Here is a 19,114-nt window from a genome sequence, read left to right on the forward strand (position 1 = left end):
CTGGTAGGGGTGAGATGGATTAGATACCCAGGAAACAATCCCTAGTCTATATCCTTACAGCTCCATCCCTTGTCCCCTCCTCCTCCCCATGTACCTGATGTCCAGCTGACACAGAGAGGAGGATGAATCCTCTGAGAAAACATCTGCCAGGGCCAGCAGGCCAGCATTCCCTGGGGAGAAGGGGAGAAATGTCTAATCACCCAAGAACAGGGAACAATGGTATCCCAACCCATTTCTGGTGGGGAGGAGCCCGCCTCCAAAAGCCCCAGCACACAACTATATTCCAACCCCTATGTTCCCAGTGGAGAGGCCTATGCCTTCCTCCACTGAATTTTGAGGTCAAAGAACTGGCTCCTTCACCCCTGTCCCTTCCCAGGGCCCTGCCCCCACCCAGGCGGTTCCCTGGCAGCCGGAGGCCCTTCAGTGTGGAGTTGCCCTTCATAGCAGCAACCATCTCAGGCAGAAACTGGGCCGGGCGCTTCTCAAACAGACGGCAGAAGGAGAAGGTAATCTCTGTCAAGAGAAATTAGAACAAATTCTGATGGCTAACATTAGGACTTGTTGCTGCCACTCCTGCCCCAGTTGGCCTTAGCAAGGGGTCTGAACATTTTATAGAGGCCCAGAAAGAGAAAGGAATTTGTCCAAGACCCCAAGCAAGACTGGAACTAAGTCAGATTTAAACCAGAGACTGAACCCAGAGGTTCACCCTAGAGAGGTCCTCTGTGTGGACAGTTCTCCATTCACTTCTTTTCCCTCTATCCATTGCTTGCCCTCTATGCAGGCGTGGGGATTAGGGACAAGAGTATGAGGGGAACCTGACAGCATATTTATCCTTCCCCACCACCATTATTTCTGTTGGCCACTGAAAGGTAAGAAAAACTTGAGTAATTTTCCCATGTTAAGTATAGGAGGAGTTGAATTTGGGACCTTTTAGAAGGAAGATGATGCAGTTTCTATAACTTATAGTTGAGGATATAAGGCCAAGAAAAGAACAGTGGCAGAGGCACAGTGAGGACCCAGCAATGCCCCAGGTTCTGAATGATGAATTTACCTTGAAGAGTCAGATTCTGTAGCAAAAAGAGCACCTCACTCTGACAGTCAGCCAGATTCATGTCGTGGAAGCTCAGCCTCTTCAGGGCTAGGTTGTACTCTGCATGGGAGTAGAGGCCACGGGCCTTAGCTTTCCCAAAGAATAACAGGGTCTCCTACCCTCCCTTTATCATTCTAGCTGGGTCCTACCTTTGAGTGTCTGTAACACAAGCCCAAAATCTTGGGGAGAGGCAAAGGTAGCACTATCCAGAGACAGCTGCTGCAGAGAACCCGAGGCCTTCAGTACAGAGCAGAGCAGTGGGGCTGGTTGGGCTCCCCGTGGAAATCCCATCTCCAGCTGTTCCAGGCAGTTTTCTGGATATGATACGGAGAAAAGATTCCAGTGGGCCATCTCTCTTCTATTCTCAGAGCAGGTCCCATCCTGTCCTTTAGAGGCTCACTGAAAAATCTTGTTCACTTGTCATTGAGTGCCTGCTGTAACACTAGGTTCTGGGAAGAGAGTCCTAGGAGATTTAGTCCTTGTTCTCCTGGAGCTTTTAGTCCAGGAAGACTAGACTATTCAGACAAGCAAACAGGAGTGTGCAAGAGTGGTGAGCTAGGAAACAGGATCCAAGGGGACATACAGAAGGGGGACCTAGACCCCTTTTCTGGAGACTCATCTGCCATGGTCACTTTCTATTGGGCTTGTAGTGGTCTGGGCCCTGTCCAGCCCATGGTCATCTTTAACAGCAGGCTCTAGAGAGGGAATGGATTTCAGATAAGCCAGGAATGAGTGTTGCTAGGTCTGGATTAGGTCTTCCCACCTTTTCCACACAAATGCACCTGCACATTTGTGTGAACACATGCACACGCACACGCACAGTGCTTCACCTGGTATCTCCTCATCCCCAATTATGTGGCTAGGGGGCCCTGCATTCCCTGGCACGGCAGGGTTGTCCCTCTGGCTGGGGTGGTCAACACGAATAGAAAGGACCCGCAGCAGGGGCAGGGCTCGCACAATGGCACGTGTCAGCTCCAGGATGGGCAGTGGTGAGAACAGATCACTGAGATGCAGGGCACGGAGGCGGCATCCAGCCTGGCCTGACAGGGCCCGCAGACTGTCCAGCAGGCGGAAGATGTTAGAGCCCAGGCCTATGGCAGGAGAGAGGTTAGGTCAGTCATGTGGGAGTGTCAGCAAGAATAACATTCAGAGACCACTCCAGATATTTCTGTTGATGACCACCAATTTTCTTGAGCTTCCGATCAGATTACTTAAAATCATTTGTCTCAACTATTCATCATCTTGCTTTTTTCCTCAGGTAACCAGCAAACTGATGTCTACTGTACTGGGCTATGCCCTTAAGCATCAGTCAGGGCAGTCACAAAATAAGAGGATGTGGTGGGGCATACTGTGCTGCCAGCTAAATGACAGGCCCAGAGGGCAGCAGAAATCTCTGGACTTTTCTTATAGGTCACGTGGAACATTTGAAATCTAAGGGGAGTGGCAATCACTCAATAGGGAATACTTTAAAAGATTAATTATGTGGGAATAGAGCAGAAAAGGACAACCACATCCCACAAAAGGGAACAGGATGCAGAAGGGTTAGAGCAGATGCTTAATGCCACAAAGCAAATAATTTCTTGGAACCTACTTATCTCCCCTTGGACTGAGAAGGCCCCTGTTGATCCATTTCTTCAACTAAACCTCACCCAGCACCTAGTAAATACTTTTTTTGTGTGTTTTTGCTAGACAGTAGCCAGCAACAGCTCTTGCTCCTGCCTATGTAGGCTGATTAACAACAAAAATGTGTGAGGGGAACTGGAGAAGTTGAGTATTGTAGAAGCACAAAGGATGGGGGTACTTAGCACCCGGTCCAGCTTCCCTCAGTAAAAACTTTAGAGCTGAGTTGTAAAGAACACAAAGGAGACAGGCTAAAAGGAGGGACGGGAGGGACTGGCAGGGAGAACTCGGTATATATAAAAGCCTGAAGGAGGAAGAGTGTCAGCTTCCAAGAACTGAAAATATTCACTGTGGCTGCTGTGTAAAGTATGAGGCGGGGGGGGGGGGGGGGGGGGGGGGGTTCAAGATGCCACTATGAAGGTAAGCCGGAGTGAGAACACAAATGACCTGTAAGTAAATTAAGTATGGTGACAGGAAACCATTCAAGGGTTTTTAAATGAATGACCTTTTCATTGAAAAAACAAAACGGGCTGCAGTGTAGACTGAATTGTATGGCGAGTATGAAGTCAGGAGGAACTACTGAAATGATGAATCTGGGTGAGAAGTAATCATGGCTCAAATTAAGGATGTGGAGATAGAGAAGTAAGTGGATTTGAGGGATCATAAAGATATGTGGTGCAAAAGAAAGAACCCAGCTTTCTTTTGGGCAGCTGAGTCAGCTGTGAGGTCACTGACAGAACAGAGCTACCGGGAGAAGATGCATTCAGGCTGCGGGGCTTGTGGTTTATGAAGTGATATCTAGTAGTCGGCTGGCTAAATAGTTCTGGAGTTTAGGAGAAGGATCTGGGCCAGTGTCATAGATTGGGGAATCTTCAGCATAGTTGGCCTTTCAAACTACAAGAATGGACAGAATTGTTCAGGAAGCATGTATAAAGTGGCAGAGCTCTGAGAAACTCTGAACATTAAGAGATAAGAGAGGTAATGTCCAGAGAGGGAGAAGAGAAAAATAGATTTTGAGATAGTGGAAATGAGAATGTTTGATGAGACTACTTCATAGCAGCAAATGCTGCCGAAAATTGTGAGAGGAGGACTAAAACATATGTATTGGACTTAGCAACAGGGAGGACCTTGGAGAAGGAAGGCAGCATTAAGGAGTGGTGAAAACCTTGGATTCGGGAATCCGGTTGCCTGGATCTGAATCCTGACTCCGTGAGGTTATCCTTGGCAAGCCACTTGACCTCATAGGGTTGGTGTAAGAATTCAATTCATATAGTGCCATTCAATTATGCCAGATACATACTAAGCAATATATAAAAGTTCTTATTACTAAGGCATCTGAGAAACAAGCTTTCCTAAGAAGGCAAGAAGGTATGGATCCAGAAAACAGGTAAAAGAGTTAGCCTTAGATAGGATGGCCATCTCTTCCATTGTGATGAAGGAGAAAAGGATGAGTGTAGATGTAGGAGAGTTTATAGGTTGGTTAACAATAAGTTGAAGTTCATGTGTGATGGCTTCTATTTTCTCTGAAGTAGGAGGTGAAGTCATCTGCTAAGAAAGGAAAAGGGAGGATTTGGAAGTAGTAGGAATGGGAGCTAATGTTACAAACAGGATTCATATAAGGATGACTGAATATACAGTAGCACTGGTCTGCACAGTTGTGATTTTCTCCATCAGTACTCAGCATCCTAAGTAGATTGATGGATTTACCCAGAGTTGAAGTTTGGCTTGCTGGGCACAGCCAGGTGGGTAAGAACTGAGGACTGCTTTACAGGTTGCTGGCCTGATAAAAATGTGGTCTACACCTTGTCTGTATAGCTGCTTTGATATGAGTGGTGGGACCCAACCTTAGACTTGGTGGGCCTGCATACACTATACTGTTCCCACAATATGGGAATTGCCTACCATATCTAAAATGTACCCATTCTTAAGGTTCTCACTGTCTCTCAGGAACTCCTTCCAACTCTAAAGCCTATAAACCTCATGTTCTTCCCTAGCACTGAAAGTCTGCCACTGTTTCATGTATGTGCCTTCTGCCGCACTCTGACGCAGGCTGGGCCACATCTCCAGCTCCTCGATCGCATTCCCTATTCCCCTCTGCAGGATTGGGCACACAGCTGGTGCTGCTGTGAGACCCATCTCTGCCCCTGCAGGGCACTCACCATTATAGGAGAGTGTGAGGCTCTCCAGAGACACCCAGGAGCTCAGCAGGTGGCACAGTGTCAGAGCCGCCTCTGTGGAGAGCGGAACTGTGAATAGCTCCAAGGTGGAAATGCTTCGGAATCGCTGGGAGGCCTCCAGTGCTGGAAGCCCCAGGCAGCTGGGATCTGATCCATCCAAAGCTCCACAAGCCACTTCCCCGATCTCCATCTCTTCCCCATCCTCCTTCTCACCAGCCACAATGAAAACAAAGTCATACAGGTCTTCAGACTCCGCTCCAGACCCCTGACGGGTGCGAGCACCCTTCTTCCCTGCAGCTCGCTTAAAACGCTTTAGGGGCTTAGGCTGTGGGGCTGAGCTAGCTGGAGCCCGTTTGGATGAGGATGTGGAAGAGGAAGCAGAGGCAGAGGAGGTGGTGGCTGGAGCAGAGGGTGGCCGCTTGGTGCCAGGAGCCTCGTAGGAGGTTGCTGGAGGGTGCAGATCCCTCTTAGGGTCTGTCCCACCTGCTATCAGGCTCTCCTGTGTGCTCCGGCGTGTTACCCGGGTAGCAGGTGCAGCCCTGGCCGTCTGCTTGGCTTCACTCTTCCGCCGGGAGGCCATCAGGGCTGCAGCACATCGCTCAGCAGCATCCCTGCGAGGCCGGCGTGAGCCCAACAGGAGGGACCCTTCATCTCGGGATGGGGCCCGGCCTCGGGAGGCTTCTCCACAGAGGCGGCAAGGTGGACCACCAGGGCCTGGCTGCCAGAAGCCAGCACTCATGGTGAGGATGAGGATGAAAAGAGCTGACTCAGGCACAGGCCAGGAGTACAGCGACACCTGGCTGACAGCCCCATGGTGAATAAGCTGATGCAACAGCTGCCGAAGAGACTGCTGAGCAGCCACATCAGAGAACAGCAGGTGGCGGAACTTGAGGGTGTGCAGGGAACTGGCCAGCGTCTCCAGAACCCTGCGGTTGGGCTCAGCCACCAGCTCAGTTGCACCCTGCAGCATATTGCAGATGGTCAGCTGCCGGACATGGCGGGAGCTATGCAGAAGAGGTGAGAAGCGCTGGTCACAGAGACGCCTGTCAGAAGATACATCAATGGTCCCACGTAGAACATGGGAAAAAAAGGCCTCCATAAACTTGGCTCGCCAACAGGTCACACTCTGAAAGCAGAGAACATGCCAGACAGCTGTGATACTAAGGGCTACCCACTGAACCATCATTTCCCCAAGTTCCTCTGTTCCAATAGCTATTTGATGAGTCAGGCAACATTCTAAATAATTTATACAAATTAATCTTCACATCTTTGAGGCTTATATTACTGTTATCCCCATTTTACAGGTAGGAAAAATAAGGCACAAAAGTTGTTACTGCCTGTGGTTACACAGGTAAATAGTAGAATCAAGATCTGAACCCAGGAAATTTGGTTCCAGAGATTATTTTGTTATAGTGACTGCCATTCAAGTGAAACATTCACTCCTGTAGTTTCTTCCATGTTTGTTTCTAGAACCTGACCCCAACTTTCCACTCTTACCACTACCACCTTTGTTCAGATCCTTACCCCCTCACACCTGACCATTAGCTTCCTGATTACTCCCCCATCTCTTTCTCCTTCCCAAACTTTTATACACAAGTCCACTGGATTCGTCTTTGTAAAACATGCCTGACTACATTCTGCCTTAAAACCCTCAGAATCTTTCCATTGCTCAGTTAATCTGAAGTTCCTTAGCCTGGGAGGGAAAGCCCTGTACAACGTGGCCTCTAAGATTTACCTCCCACATCTTGCTCATGTGAATGTTTTGCTCTGGACAAATTGATCACCTTATTGACTGAGACCTGCCTTCTACGTGCTTTTCCTACATCTGCCAGAAATGCTCTTCATTGCCAGACCAAATAGGCTTCCTGAGAAGACCTACTAACATTTCACTTTTTTTTTTAAATAATTTTTTACGTGTTTATTTTTGAGAGAGAGGGAGGGAGACACAGAATCCGAAGCAGGCTCCAGGCTCTGAGTGGTCAGCAGAGCCCAATGGAGGGCTTGAACCCACAGACTGTGAGATCATGACCTGAGCCAAAGTCGGATGCTTAACTGATTGAGCCACTCAGGTGCCCCAACATTTTACTCTTCTTGAGGTTATTCATCTCAGTGTCTCTGTGTGCCCCCTTTTACCCCTCCCCTGCCTCTCTTGTGGGACTCTTCTGATAATCTGACTACTCAGGTGTTAGACATTGGTAACCTTGTCTCATGGTGTTGTCTCTAAACATGTTTTATCCCAACCAGATGAAAAATTCCTGGAGATCAAGGTCCAAATCCTAGATTTGGTTTCTCCAAGGCAATAGTTACTGGCTTTGATGCACATGAGATTTTATCAGACTATTCTGGTACATTTAGAAGATCTCTGAATGCAGGTGTTTCTTAACCTTTGGTGCACATCAAGATTTACTGTGAAGCTTTTGTTTCTCCAAAATTCATGTCAGCTACCCAGACTTGGTATTCCTCTTATGTTATATCTGCAATAAGGCCCATAAAAAAATTTTTTTTTAATATTCATTTTTGAGAGAGAGGGAGGGAGGGAGGGAGAAAGACAATCTAAAGGAGGCACCAGGCTCTGAGCTGTCAGTACAGAGCCTGATGCAGGGTTCGAACTTACAAACCACGAGATGGTGACCTGAGCCGAAGTCAGACGCTTAACTGACTGAGCCACCAAGGCCTGTGCATCTTTATTTTTTAAACTTCCCCCAGATGATTCTGATATATATCAGAGGTCAGCATTTACTGCTACCTACCCTCCCCACCCCCAAAAGGGCACACAGCCTTCCTTAAGTTCCCATTCTCTCCTAAGGTGCAGTAGAAAGTCTGCTGACTTTGATACAAGTGTTATCGCTGCCACTACACTCTGGACCTCTTGAATCTCTTCATCTGTAAAAGGTGGATAATATCACTTGTTTCACAGGTTTGTTGTGAAGATCAAATGAGACCATGCAAGTCAAAGCACTTTGTAAACTGTAAAATACAAAATGTTACTTCTGTTACTGCTAATGATAATAGCCCAGATGGGCAATGTGAAATGAACTTGATAGAGGCAGAGGCTGTTAAGCAGGGTGCTTATTCAGCCTGAAGCAAAGGCAATAGGGGCCTGAGGTTCCCCAAGACTAAAAAGGCACTTCTCTTTGGTATTTGCCCTGCCTCTATGCATTCACTCATACCAACTCAACTTATATCTGAGGTTCTTGGCAAGAGTTGGGCCCCTATTCTTAGGCAAAAGTGTCATTCCCTTTGCCCTGGCCATTCCCTATGACACTGCCTGCTGTGGTAATAATTGGGAATGACTTCTTCGTGTTTGAGCTAATTGCATGGCAGCAACAAGGGGGAAGGACCTCTCACCAGCAATAATGTAGGGGCATTATGGGACCAGGAAAAAAATACCTGACAACCAAATCTCCACTCAGCCTACAGAAGAAGCAGAGCGGGTATTCCTGAATCCTATCTCTAACACTTTTCCTACACATTTGCTGGCCTATGCTCACAGCCTTGGAAAACACCTGCAGGTAACCTAGCAAGGCTTCAACTTCACAAGTGAGACAGTCAAGGCCTAAAATATGGACAAAAATGTGAACCAAGATATTGTGGCTGTTTCTGACCAGGAGGCACATGTAATATGTAGTTTTGGTAACTAAACATTAGTGTTCCCCTCTCCCCACATTTTATTGGTTGATGAAGACAGTGGGAGAATATTTGAAACTGGAACACCCAGACATGTGGTAACTGCTGCGAGAACAGCATGACATAGTGAATAGGAGCAGGTACTCCAGAGCCAAATTGCCTCAACTTGAATCCTAGGTCTGCCATTCACTAACTATAACCTCAGACAGTAACTTCACCTCTATCTGCCTCAGTTTCATCATCTATAAAGTGAGGAAGGTAACAACCTACCTACATCATAGAGTTGTGAGGATTAGATGAGTAAAGTTAGTTATGACAATTATGTCAATTAATTATGAGCAGACAGTAGTTCACTGCGTTTTATTCCATCACCACCTTTTAGAAGAATCTCTGCTAAAATTTCAAAGTTGAGGGGTGTCTGGGTGGCTCAGTTGGTTAAGCATGACTTCAGCTCAGGTCATGATCTCATGGTACATGGGTTTGAGCCCCGCATCAGGCTCTGTGCTGACAGCTCAAGGCCTGGAGCCTGCTTTGGATTCTGTGTCTCCCTCCCTCTCTCTGCCCCTCCCCTGTTCACTTTCTGTCTCTCAAAAATAAACATTAATTTTTTTAATTTCAAAACTGAAAACAAGCTAAGAGATCTAGTTCAAGCCATTCATTGTGTGAACTTATACACTATCGAATACAAAATGATTTAAACACATTCTTTTGGGGGTGCCTGGGTGGCTCAGTTGGTTAAGTTTACGACACTTGATCACAGCTCAGGTCATTATCTCAAGGTTGTGGGATGGAGCCCTGCATTGGGTTTCATGCCGGGTGTGGAACCTGCTTAAGATTCTCTCTCCCTCTGCCCCCGTCCCTCACCGCTTGTGCATGTGTGCACACAGTCTATCAAAAAATAAAATAAATAAAATTGGGGCGCCTGACTGGTTCAGTCGGTTAAGCGTGGGACTTGATTTTGGCTCAGGTCATGATCTCATGGTTCATGAGTTTGAGCCCTGCATTGCGTTCTGCACTGGCGGTGCGGAGCCTGCTTGGGAGTCTCTCTCTCCTTCTCTCTGAGCCTTCCCTGCTCATGTTCTCTCTTTCAAAATAAACTCAATAAATTTAAAAATAAAAGATTGTTTTTTTAATTTTTTTTTTAATGTTTACTCACTTTTGAGAGACAGAGAATGAGAGTGGGGGAGGGGCAGAGAGGGAAACACAGGATCCGAAGCAGGCTCCAGGCTCTGAGCTGTCAGCCCAGAGCCTGCCCGATGTGGGGCTCGAACTTACAAGCTATGAGATCATGACCTGAGCTGAAGTTGGATGCCCAACCGACTGAGCCACCCAGGCGCCCCCAAAAATAAAAGATTTAAACACATTCTTTGGAGGCACCTAGGTTAAGTGATAAGACTCTTGTTTTCAGCTCAGGTCATGATCTCACAGTTCATGAGTTTGAGCCTCACGCTATCAATGCAGAGCCTGCTTGGGATTCTCTGTCTCAAAAATAAATAAACATTAAACACACACACACACACACACACACACACACACACACATTCTTTCAGGCAAGAGTAGGGGAAATAAGGCACCACCAAAGAGGTAAAATAACATTTGTCTACCAACACAGTCCTTGGCCCACCCACAGGCTGGTGGCTTAGGCACCAGCTGGGGAGGAAGAAGTGTGTGTACAAACTAGAGAAGGCTAAATATTTTCTTGTACTAAACAGAGCCAGCATATGTTCACAAACTATTGTCCACTATTTTTCTGATAACAGAAATATTATTTGCGGAGAGATAAAATCTGTATACCAACTCTTTGGAATGTATATGTAAATGTGAATAGCTATAATTTTTTTTTTAAATTTTTAAACATTTATTATTTTCTTTTTTTTGAGAGAGTGCAAGTGGGGAGGGGCAGAGAGGGAGACACAGAATCTAAAGCAGGCTCCAGGCTCCGAGCTGTCAGCACAGAGCCCGATGCGGGACTCGAACCCACAAACCGCGAGATCATTACCTGAGCTGAAGTTGGACACTTAACCGACTGAGCTACCCAGGGGCCCCATATAGCTATAATTGTTTTTATAACATTGAGACAATTTTGAACAATTTCAAATCCTGGGCTTTTTAAACATTATACCACCGTGTCATTACATTTTACCACCATGTATTTAAATGTTTTTAGAACATGACTTTGTTAATATTTTGAAAATTTGGATGTACTACATTCAATAATTCATGCATTATTGAAGAAATTATTTCCAGGTTTTGATATTAAGTTGCTGCGATGAACGTCTTGAAATAAATCTTCATGAGTATCTCAACTTTTATGTACTATAAATTCTAAGAAATAGAATTTCTAGTCTAAGAATATTTTAAAGACTCTTGACAATTATCACCAGATTGTCCACCAAGACAGTTATGTAACATTTCTGCTCCCACCAATACCATATTAAAATGCAAGTTTCACCCACCCCTGGAATTATCTTTTAAAACAAACCAAAACAAGACTTCACTAATTTAAGAGTTATAAGTTTATTTTCCCATTTTTTATTATTGAGATTGAATAGTTTTCACTTTATTGGAGATTTTTGTATATTTTGTGACTTGTCCCAATCTTTACGTACTCTATTGGAATAGCTTGTCTTTGTCTTATTCTCTGTATCCTCGTTTTACAAATGTTGTTGCAAACATTCTTTCCTAGTTTATGTACCTTTAAATTGTGTTTATTGTATTGGCATTTATTGTCCATACTTTTTTTTTTGGTTCTGCCCATTTAATAATTAACACTCTCCATCCTGAGATTAGATAACCAGTCACCTTTATTCTTGTTTAGTTGTTTTATGCTTTTACTTTTTACAGTTTAATCTTTAGTTCCATATAGAAATTATTTGAGTATATTGTAAAATGAGGCTCTAACTTGATTTTTTCCAAATAGTGAACCAGTAACTAGAGAATCATTTACTGAATAATCCTTCATTTCCCTGTTGCCTTGTCTCCAGAATATCAGATCTCTTAATACACACAAAGTACTGCACAATTTGAAATTCTATTTCTTTATAAGCAATCGGGGACCATGGCTATCTTGTTCACCACTGTATACTTAGAACCTAGTATAGTGCCTAGAATTGAGCAGGCACTTATTAAGTGTTTCTGAATTATGAGGTTAAGGTTACTGTCATGCAAAACTGGGAAACAAAAAGAGGCACCCTTTGGAATGGATATGATCCAAGTCAGGACCTCTGTCTAGGTGACTGTTAGGCCACCAAGCCTGGGGTTTCCTTAATGTTCTGAAATGCTCTGAGACAAGAAAAGATAACAAACATATATTCTTTACCAGGAAGCTTGAGATAATGTTGGGAAAAAAAGCGTATTCTAAGTGAAAGATATTACAATCTCCATCAATTGCTAGTCAACCATACTGCTTGGGAAACACTAGGCCACAGTGACTCTCATGCTTCTTTAAAGGTTTCAGGAAGCTGTTACTGTTTTCAAATCTTGCATCTACTTCTCCTCATGAGGCCTAATTCCTGTATATAGTGCCTAAAGATTTTGTTGGGCCTTAGCATTATCTCACTGAACTTCAAGAGTTGCATCCAGATCTGGAAGTAGAAAAGCTGAAGGATATGGAGCTGAATGTTACTGAACCCAGTGCATCCCCAGAAATTAAATCTCCCAATTCCTGATAAGAGCTTGTTTTCTTATCACTTGGCCTCACCCACCAGTTCAAATACTACTTCCCAAGAAACACTTTCATGCTCCCTTCTCCCTCAACCTTCTTGTTACTATCACACCACTTATCCTCCCATGCATAATGTATTTCTTTGCAGACTTCCTGCTAAACATGAAGTTCCTGAAGATTAGGGACTGTGTCTGTACTTCCAATATCTAACATAAGACCTGGCATGTGGGAAGTTTTAGTAATGTTTATTGAACTCAATCTGTTCTGTCACCTAGTTATGGAGCAGCAAAAGAAATTCTGCTTAAAAGAGAGATCCGGTGAGTTATATCTGAACCAACACATAATAGAACTGCAGGGCTACAAGAAGCCCTAAAAGTCATCTTGTCCAACCTCTCTTACAATGCTGAATTTCTTCTACAATATCCTTGTGTCAGGTAGTTATCTAGACTCTATTTGAACACTTAGTGATGGGAAGCTTATTACCTCTGGAATTAGCTTGTTTCATCACCAATAAGTTCAGGGTTTAAAAGTTCTACGATCACTTTGGCAAAAATTTATCCTCCTTTAGCTTCTACCCATACAAGTCTATTAATTCATTTTTTATATGATAATCATTCAAATATTTCAAGACAGTTCATGTTCCCCAAGTCTTCTTTTTTTCAGGAAAAACATCTCCAGTGTTCCAAGTGTGACTCACATGATGTGGCCTTGACTTCTTTCTCCATACTCCAAGGGTAGCCTGACCACTGCAAAGCCAGGCAGGTCTATCATTCCCCTTGTCCTTTAGCATATGTTATAGTTACATTAATTCACACAGCTCAGGGTATAGTCATTGTATGAATGACTTTAGCACACTGTTGACCAAACCCCCTTAATCATTTATACAAGTTGCTAAGCCAGGCCCCTTCACCTCTTTCCCTGAGGTCATGCAATTGGAATTTTTTAGACTCAAGTGAGGAATTGGTTTATTCTGTTAAATTTTATCTTGTTAGGTTTGACCACTGCTCCAGCCCTGTCAAGACCTCTACGAATCTGGGTTCTGCCTTCCATTATGATCACTACCTTCCTCTGTTTTGTGTTACCTATAAACACGGTGAGCAATCAAACCAGTGACAAATGCCAAATGGAAAGAACCTTGTGACAAGACATCAGAGCCCTCCTCCCAAATTCATTCCAACCCTGTGTCTGCACTTTACCAGTACCCAGCTTGTGTTTGTAAGCTATTCCTGCTTTCATTGTGCAAAGTCAGGCCAGAGTTCTACCTGGTGCTAACTTACTTCCAAACTGGAAGGCCTTGTCTTCATTAGCTCATCCCATAGTCGGCGCCAGATGGCTTGAGTGGAGAGGCCTGTGGGGAGAAATATCACCTTTATTTGGCTGCTCTTTGGCCACCATGAGTGAAGTACATCAGCCTTTAGTGTTGCCTTCTCTGGATTCACAGGAGCAATATGGCAGACTAGTAAAGAGCACTGGCTCTAAAGACAGACTGCCTGGGTTTAAATATCAGCCAACCACACTCTAGCTGTGTGACTTTGGGCGAATTTACTTCATTTTTCTGTACCTCAGTTACCTTATCTGTAAAACATAGTTAATAATAGTTATTTCATAGAATTGTTGAAAAGATTAAATGTGTTTCTCCAAGTAAAGTGCCTAGGAGAGTGCTTGGCACATCAGGATTAGTTAGATAAATGCTGGCTATTAAAAGATCTGTCTAGGGGCGCCTGGGTGGCTCAGTCGGTTAAGCGTCAGACTTCAGCTCAGGTCATGATCTCACAGTCTGTGAGTTCGAGCCCCGTGTCGGGCTCTGTGCTGACAGCTCAGAGCCTGGAGCCTGTTTCGGATTCTGTGTCTCCCTCTCTCTCTGACCCTCCCCTGTTCATGCTCTGTCTCTCTCCGTCTCAAAAATAAATAAACGTTAAAAAAAAAAATTAAAAAAAAAAAAAAGATCTGTCTAATGAGTGGTTTGGGAAACAGCAAGGTAAAATAGAAAAACTAAGATTCAGAAGATCTGGGTTTTAGTCTGACTTAGCTATTAATTGTGGTGTGCCTATGGTTTCACTTTCATTAGTGTAATTGGGATCATTTATTTGCTTTGTGTTTCACTGGACACTGTAAGGAATCTGGTAAGAAAGCAGGTGTGAGGGTACTTTTGAAAAGCGTGAGTTCTACACAGGTATCAGGTGTAATATTTACCAGAACATTATGGTGCCTGGCTTATAATCACTGAATGAGAAAGAGAGAAAGACACTCACCTTTCTTGAGGGCAGTTTCCTCAATCCTCTCCAAGTAATATATATTGAGCAGAGGTAAGATGCTTTGAAGTATTGGGCCTGGGAGAGCTACAAAAAGAAAACACAAAATTTATTTTTTTCTCCTAGGGTTCCAAGCATTATTTATCCTATTGGAAAGGAAAACAGAAGGGCAGACTTCTCATTTGGCAAATGGAACCTCCAGAAGCTAACCTAAGTCTAATTCAAACTCTAATCCACTTATCTTCAGCCACTTAGTTAGCACCTGGAATTTCAGGGACATGCACATCTTCAAGGGTGAGATAATAAAGCAAGCTGATACACTCATTTAGGAGCTGGTCAGTTCATTTCTGCCCAAGCATAATGAAACATTCTGCATTTGAAAGGTCCTATTGAGGGGCACCAGGGTAACCTAGTTGGTTAGGTAACTGAGTCTTGATTTCAGCTAGGGTCGTGATCTCACAATTTGTGGGTATGAGCCCTGCATAGGGTTCTGTGCTGGTGGCTCGGAGCCTGCTTGGGATTCTCTTTCCCTCTCTCCCTCTCTCTCTCTGTCCCTCCCCTGCTCTCTCTCACAATAAATAAACTCAAAAAAAAAAAAAAAAGATAAAAAGGGGTGCCTGGGTGGCTCAGTTGATTAAGTGTCCGACTCTTGATTTTAGCTCAGGTCATGATCTAGCAGTTTGTGAGGTCGAGCCCCGCATCAGGCTCTGCACTGACAGTGTGCAGCCTGCTTAGGATTCTCTCTCTCTCTACCCTTCCCCTGATCTCACTTTCTCAAAATAAATAAACTTTAAAAAAAAAAGATAAAAATATAAAACAAATAAAAATTCCTATTGAATATGTGTGATAAAAATGTCCAACATAATCTGGGCCGTACTAACTTTTCCAGCTCCCTGCTTTGTCTCCTATGCTTCATCCATGCTAAATTACTTTTACATTTATTTAACATGTCACACTATTTTCTGTCTCTGTGCCTTTGTCATGCTGCTCTCTACTAGGAATGTCCTTGCCATTTTCATCATATTAACTATTCATCTTCCAAGTATCATGTGCCTTTTATCAAGCCTTTTCTGAATCCCCTTCCAACTCTTCCAGGTTGGTGACTCCCATCCTTTGGGCCCCTACTATATTCTGAACTAGTACTTTCCGGTGAACAATAGAAATAATCAGCCCTAACTCTAAATTCAACATATCATAAAAACAAAACTTGCTCTTGCTGACGTCTAGAGCCGAAAGGCTTTACAGTATTATGGCTAAACAGTTTAGTCTCTAGAGTTGGACAAAACTGAGTGAAATTCTGATTCTATTACTTAGTTATGAATCCTTGGGCAAATTAACATCTTTAAGACTCAGTTTTCTCAATTTTAAAATGGAAGTAATAATAACTACCTCATAATATTGCTATAAAAATTAAAGAAGATCATACCTGTAATCTTTTTAAGACCATTCCTGGCCATAATAAGCTCACTAAATGTTGTCTATTATTATCCTTATCCTGTCAATACCATCTCTGTCCTGCCAAGAACAGTCTAAGATCTTAGAGTATACCATATCTAAGGAAAATCTTTCAAAACTTCTAGGATCTCCCTTTATCTTTACTTGTGGAATAAGTGAATCTTGATGTCCACAGTCTAGTACAATTCTTTGTACATAGTACTCAGTGTACTTGCTGAATGAAAGTATTAATTCCCTAAGCTATTACATTAATGTAAGTTCTCTATTGCATTCAAGCTCCATATCCTGGCATTCAAGGCATAACATACCTATTCTACTTGTTTCCTCACTGTATCCTTTCCTGCTGCCTCTACTCACTTTACCCTTCTCTCTCCCTACACAAAGCAACGCTAGTCCACTGCCTCCAGGAAGCCTTTCTTGGCTGTTAGCCCACACTGAGACCTTCCTCCAAAGCAGCACTTCTTCCCAGGCCTCTTACTTGGCCCTCCTAAGAGGCCTAACCTGATTCAGCTTTTTCTGTGTGACTATTTACCTAGGCTAGGCCCATAGGAGCTCGTCCTCCTCCGTCCCTCCAATCTGCTCTGTTTAGCCATCCCCTCTCACAGCCATAGGGATTCTCATCCCCTATTATCCACAAACTCCTCTCTTCCTTTCTCCATGCTTCTTAAGCCAGGCTCTTCCTTGCTTCTTTCCAGCCTCTACCTTTACTGCCTCCTCTTCCCAACTTGGGGCCTCTATACCCAGTCCTCTTCCCTCCTAGCCAAGTTTAGCATTCTAGAAGCTCCAGGCTGATAGAGCCAATCCTCTCTCTGCCTTCTTCCAGGCAGACTCTTCAGGACTCTTCTGAGCCCTCTGCCCAGCTCCACTGAGACTTCACCTATTCCCCATGGGTCAGCCTGACCCTTCTCCTCTCATCTGTTGGCACAGGGCCTCCACAACTCCTCCCCCCATCAGCTTGAGGACTCTAACAGTCTTCCCCACTACAGGAAGACACTTGGCCTCCTCAGGATCGCTGCCCCACCCCCACCTCACCAAGGGCCTTCCCACATCCCTAGGCCTTCTTTAACCACTCTCCACAGCCGTGGGCCTTATTCCTGGAGGCCCAACCCATCAAACTCCAGGGCCCTTTCTTCACAGCCATCTCCTCAAAGTGCAACTCAAACCCAGAATCCCAGGACCTCAAGCCTTCACTTCTGACCTTACCAGGGCCTTCCTCCTGGCAGGGGCACTACCACCACTCCCGAGGCCTTCTCCAGAACCTCACCCCCCCACCCCTTCAAGGCCTGGGGGCCTCCTCTTCTCTCCTGCCACTCCCTCCGGGTTCCCTGGGCCCTGGGCCTGGCCTGGATCTCCTCACCCAGCTTCCGCCGGCCTCTGGACCCCACCCCCTCACACCACCAGTCTGTCAGGCCCAAGGCCTCCCTCATCCCCGTGCGGCCAGGCCTACCCCCCCCCCCCCCCCCCCGGAGCCCTCACTCACTCTGCTGTCTATCACTCTCACCATCAGTGTTCGCCAGGCCGACCCGAGTTTTTCCTCACCAGCTGCCAGGCTGGGGCCGGCGGGGCCCACCCCAAAGCCCGGCCTCCGCGTGCGCATCCGGCTGCGGGCCTTCTCTCCTGCGTTACCTGACCCGCGCCGGGCCGCCCTACTCCCAGGCCCACCAGCCCGGCGGGTCGGTTTGCCCTTCCCGGCCCCTCGGCCCAGGGCCGCGGGCCGCCCGCCTTGGCCGCTCAGCCTGGGCACCCTCAGCCCGGAGCCGGGCCGTCGGTCCCGGCAGCTTTCGGGCCCGGTGCCTCCTTTGGCTCCGACTCAGCCCAAGGCCTCCTAGCTGCGACGCGCCCCCTCCCAGCCGGGATCCCCGGGCCGTCGCCCCTCCTGGGGCCTCCCTGGCCCTTCCCGCCTGTCCGTCATTCGAGCCTCCCTAGATTGCTGACCCGCTCCCGGCCTCCCTTCACCCGCTCGGGCCCTTCCTCCGCTCAGGCCAGTCCGAGTGGCCTCCGGCGTTCCCTGCCCTGCCCGTCAGTCAGTCCTGCGCTGAAGCAATTGGGCACCCGAGGCCCCGGCCGTCAGTGCGCTCCCCTCAGCCCTGGGTCGTCGGACAGGCCTCGGCGCCCCAAGGCTTCGGCCTCTCCCCCAGCCCCTCGCTCTCCATTCCACTGGGCTGCCCTGGCCCATCAGCCTGGCCTCGGGAGTCTCAGCACCCGCGGTCCGTCAAGCAGACACCGGAGGCCCCGCGCGTCAGTCAGGTTAGGTGGCCCCGGGCCTGGCCTCCTTGCCTTAGGCCGGGCCTCCCAACCTCGGCCCCCGCCCCCAAGCGGCAGGGCCATCTCTGCCCGTCGGTTCGACATCCGAGACTCCCCAGCCCGGCCCGTCTCGAGCGTCAGTTCGGTGCCCACGGCCGGTCCGTCACTCCAGCCTCTGTCGTCCGGGCCCTGCCTGCTTGGCCCCAGACCGGGCCTCCTGCCCTCGCCCCCCGCGACCCCCTAGCCAGGCCGCGGTGCAGGTCCACCTGCCGATTTGGTCCCTGCTTTTACTCTGCCTAGTCCAGTCAGTCACGGAATTCGTGTTCCGACCCGACGGTGCGGCTTCCAGTACCCCGGGCTGGGCCTTGCCCCAGGCCTCCCGGCCTCGCCCCCCGCGCCCCCCGGCCGCTGGGCCGCCTCCGCTCGTTGCCAGAGGTAGCCCCTCACCCCGCGACTTACCCCACACCCCGCTCTCCAGAACCCCCATATGGGCGCTCACCGCCCGCCCGCACAGCTCGAACAGGGCGGGGGGAGCGCTGGGGCCCGAGGCCGAGCTCTTCGCTGGCGCCGCCTCCCGGGACGTGGCCTCCATGGTCGTTGCCGCCGCTACCTCACAGAACCAGCAACTCCGGGCGCGCCAGGCCTCGGGCGCCGCCATCTTGGGGAGGTGCGCGATCCCGAGAGTGGCACCCTCGCGCCGCCATCTTGAAAAGGTCAGCAGTTAGGACGGTTTCATCAGCGATGTGGGGAAGACTGGGAACTGCGCTAAAGGAACGTCGAGTAAATGCGCATTCTTACCAAGTCTCTTAGAAGCCAATACTTTAAATAAATTCGTATATCAATGTATTTGGCTCTGGCGCGATCAAGGGGATATTTCTTAGCAAATCCTCCTTAGGCACGAATACTAGCTCCCCCTGTCCCCTGCCTGTGGACGGTAGTATATGCCAATCCGAGCGTGTGTTCGCGACTACGACGAGTCTGCCGC

General features: G+C 47.0%; 1 protein-coding gene across 3 annotated transcripts in view; it reads right to left on the reverse strand.

Moving 5' to 3' along the window:
• LRRC41 (leucine rich repeat containing 41) overlaps window positions 1–19,005 on the reverse strand; it is a 19,703-nt gene extending 698 nt beyond the window's left edge. The window contains exons 1-9 of one of the 3 annotated variants that reach the window (XM_011284798.4): window positions 18,589–19,005; window positions 14,431–14,517; window positions 13,456–13,526; window positions 4,870–6,013; window positions 1,921–2,181; window positions 1,240–1,404; window positions 1,052–1,150; window positions 391–513; window positions 95–170 (exon numbers count right to left, since the gene is read on the reverse strand). In XM_011284798.4, the coding sequence (XP_011283100.1) occupies window positions 95–170; window positions 391–513; window positions 1,052–1,150; window positions 1,240–1,404; window positions 1,921–2,181; window positions 4,870–6,013; window positions 13,456–13,526; window positions 14,431–14,517; window positions 18,589–18,787 (2,225 nt within the window). In that variant the 5' untranslated portion in view covers window positions 18,788–19,005. Of the gene's footprint in view, window positions 1–94; window positions 171–390; window positions 514–1,051; window positions 1,151–1,239; window positions 1,405–1,920; window positions 2,182–4,869; window positions 6,014–13,455; window positions 13,527–14,430; window positions 14,518–17,386; window positions 18,345–18,588 lie in introns of those variants that run through there. The other 2 variants (XM_011284800.4, XM_045035748.1) reach the window with 2 other exon arrangements.
• Window positions 19,006–19,114: the final 109 nt, after the last annotated feature.

The sequence above is a fragment of the Felis catus genome, chromosome C1, assembly GCF_018350175.1.
Source record: "Felis catus isolate Fca126 chromosome C1, F.catus_Fca126_mat1.0, whole genome shotgun sequence".
NCBI lineage: Eukaryota > Metazoa > Chordata > Mammalia > Carnivora > Felidae > Felis > Felis catus.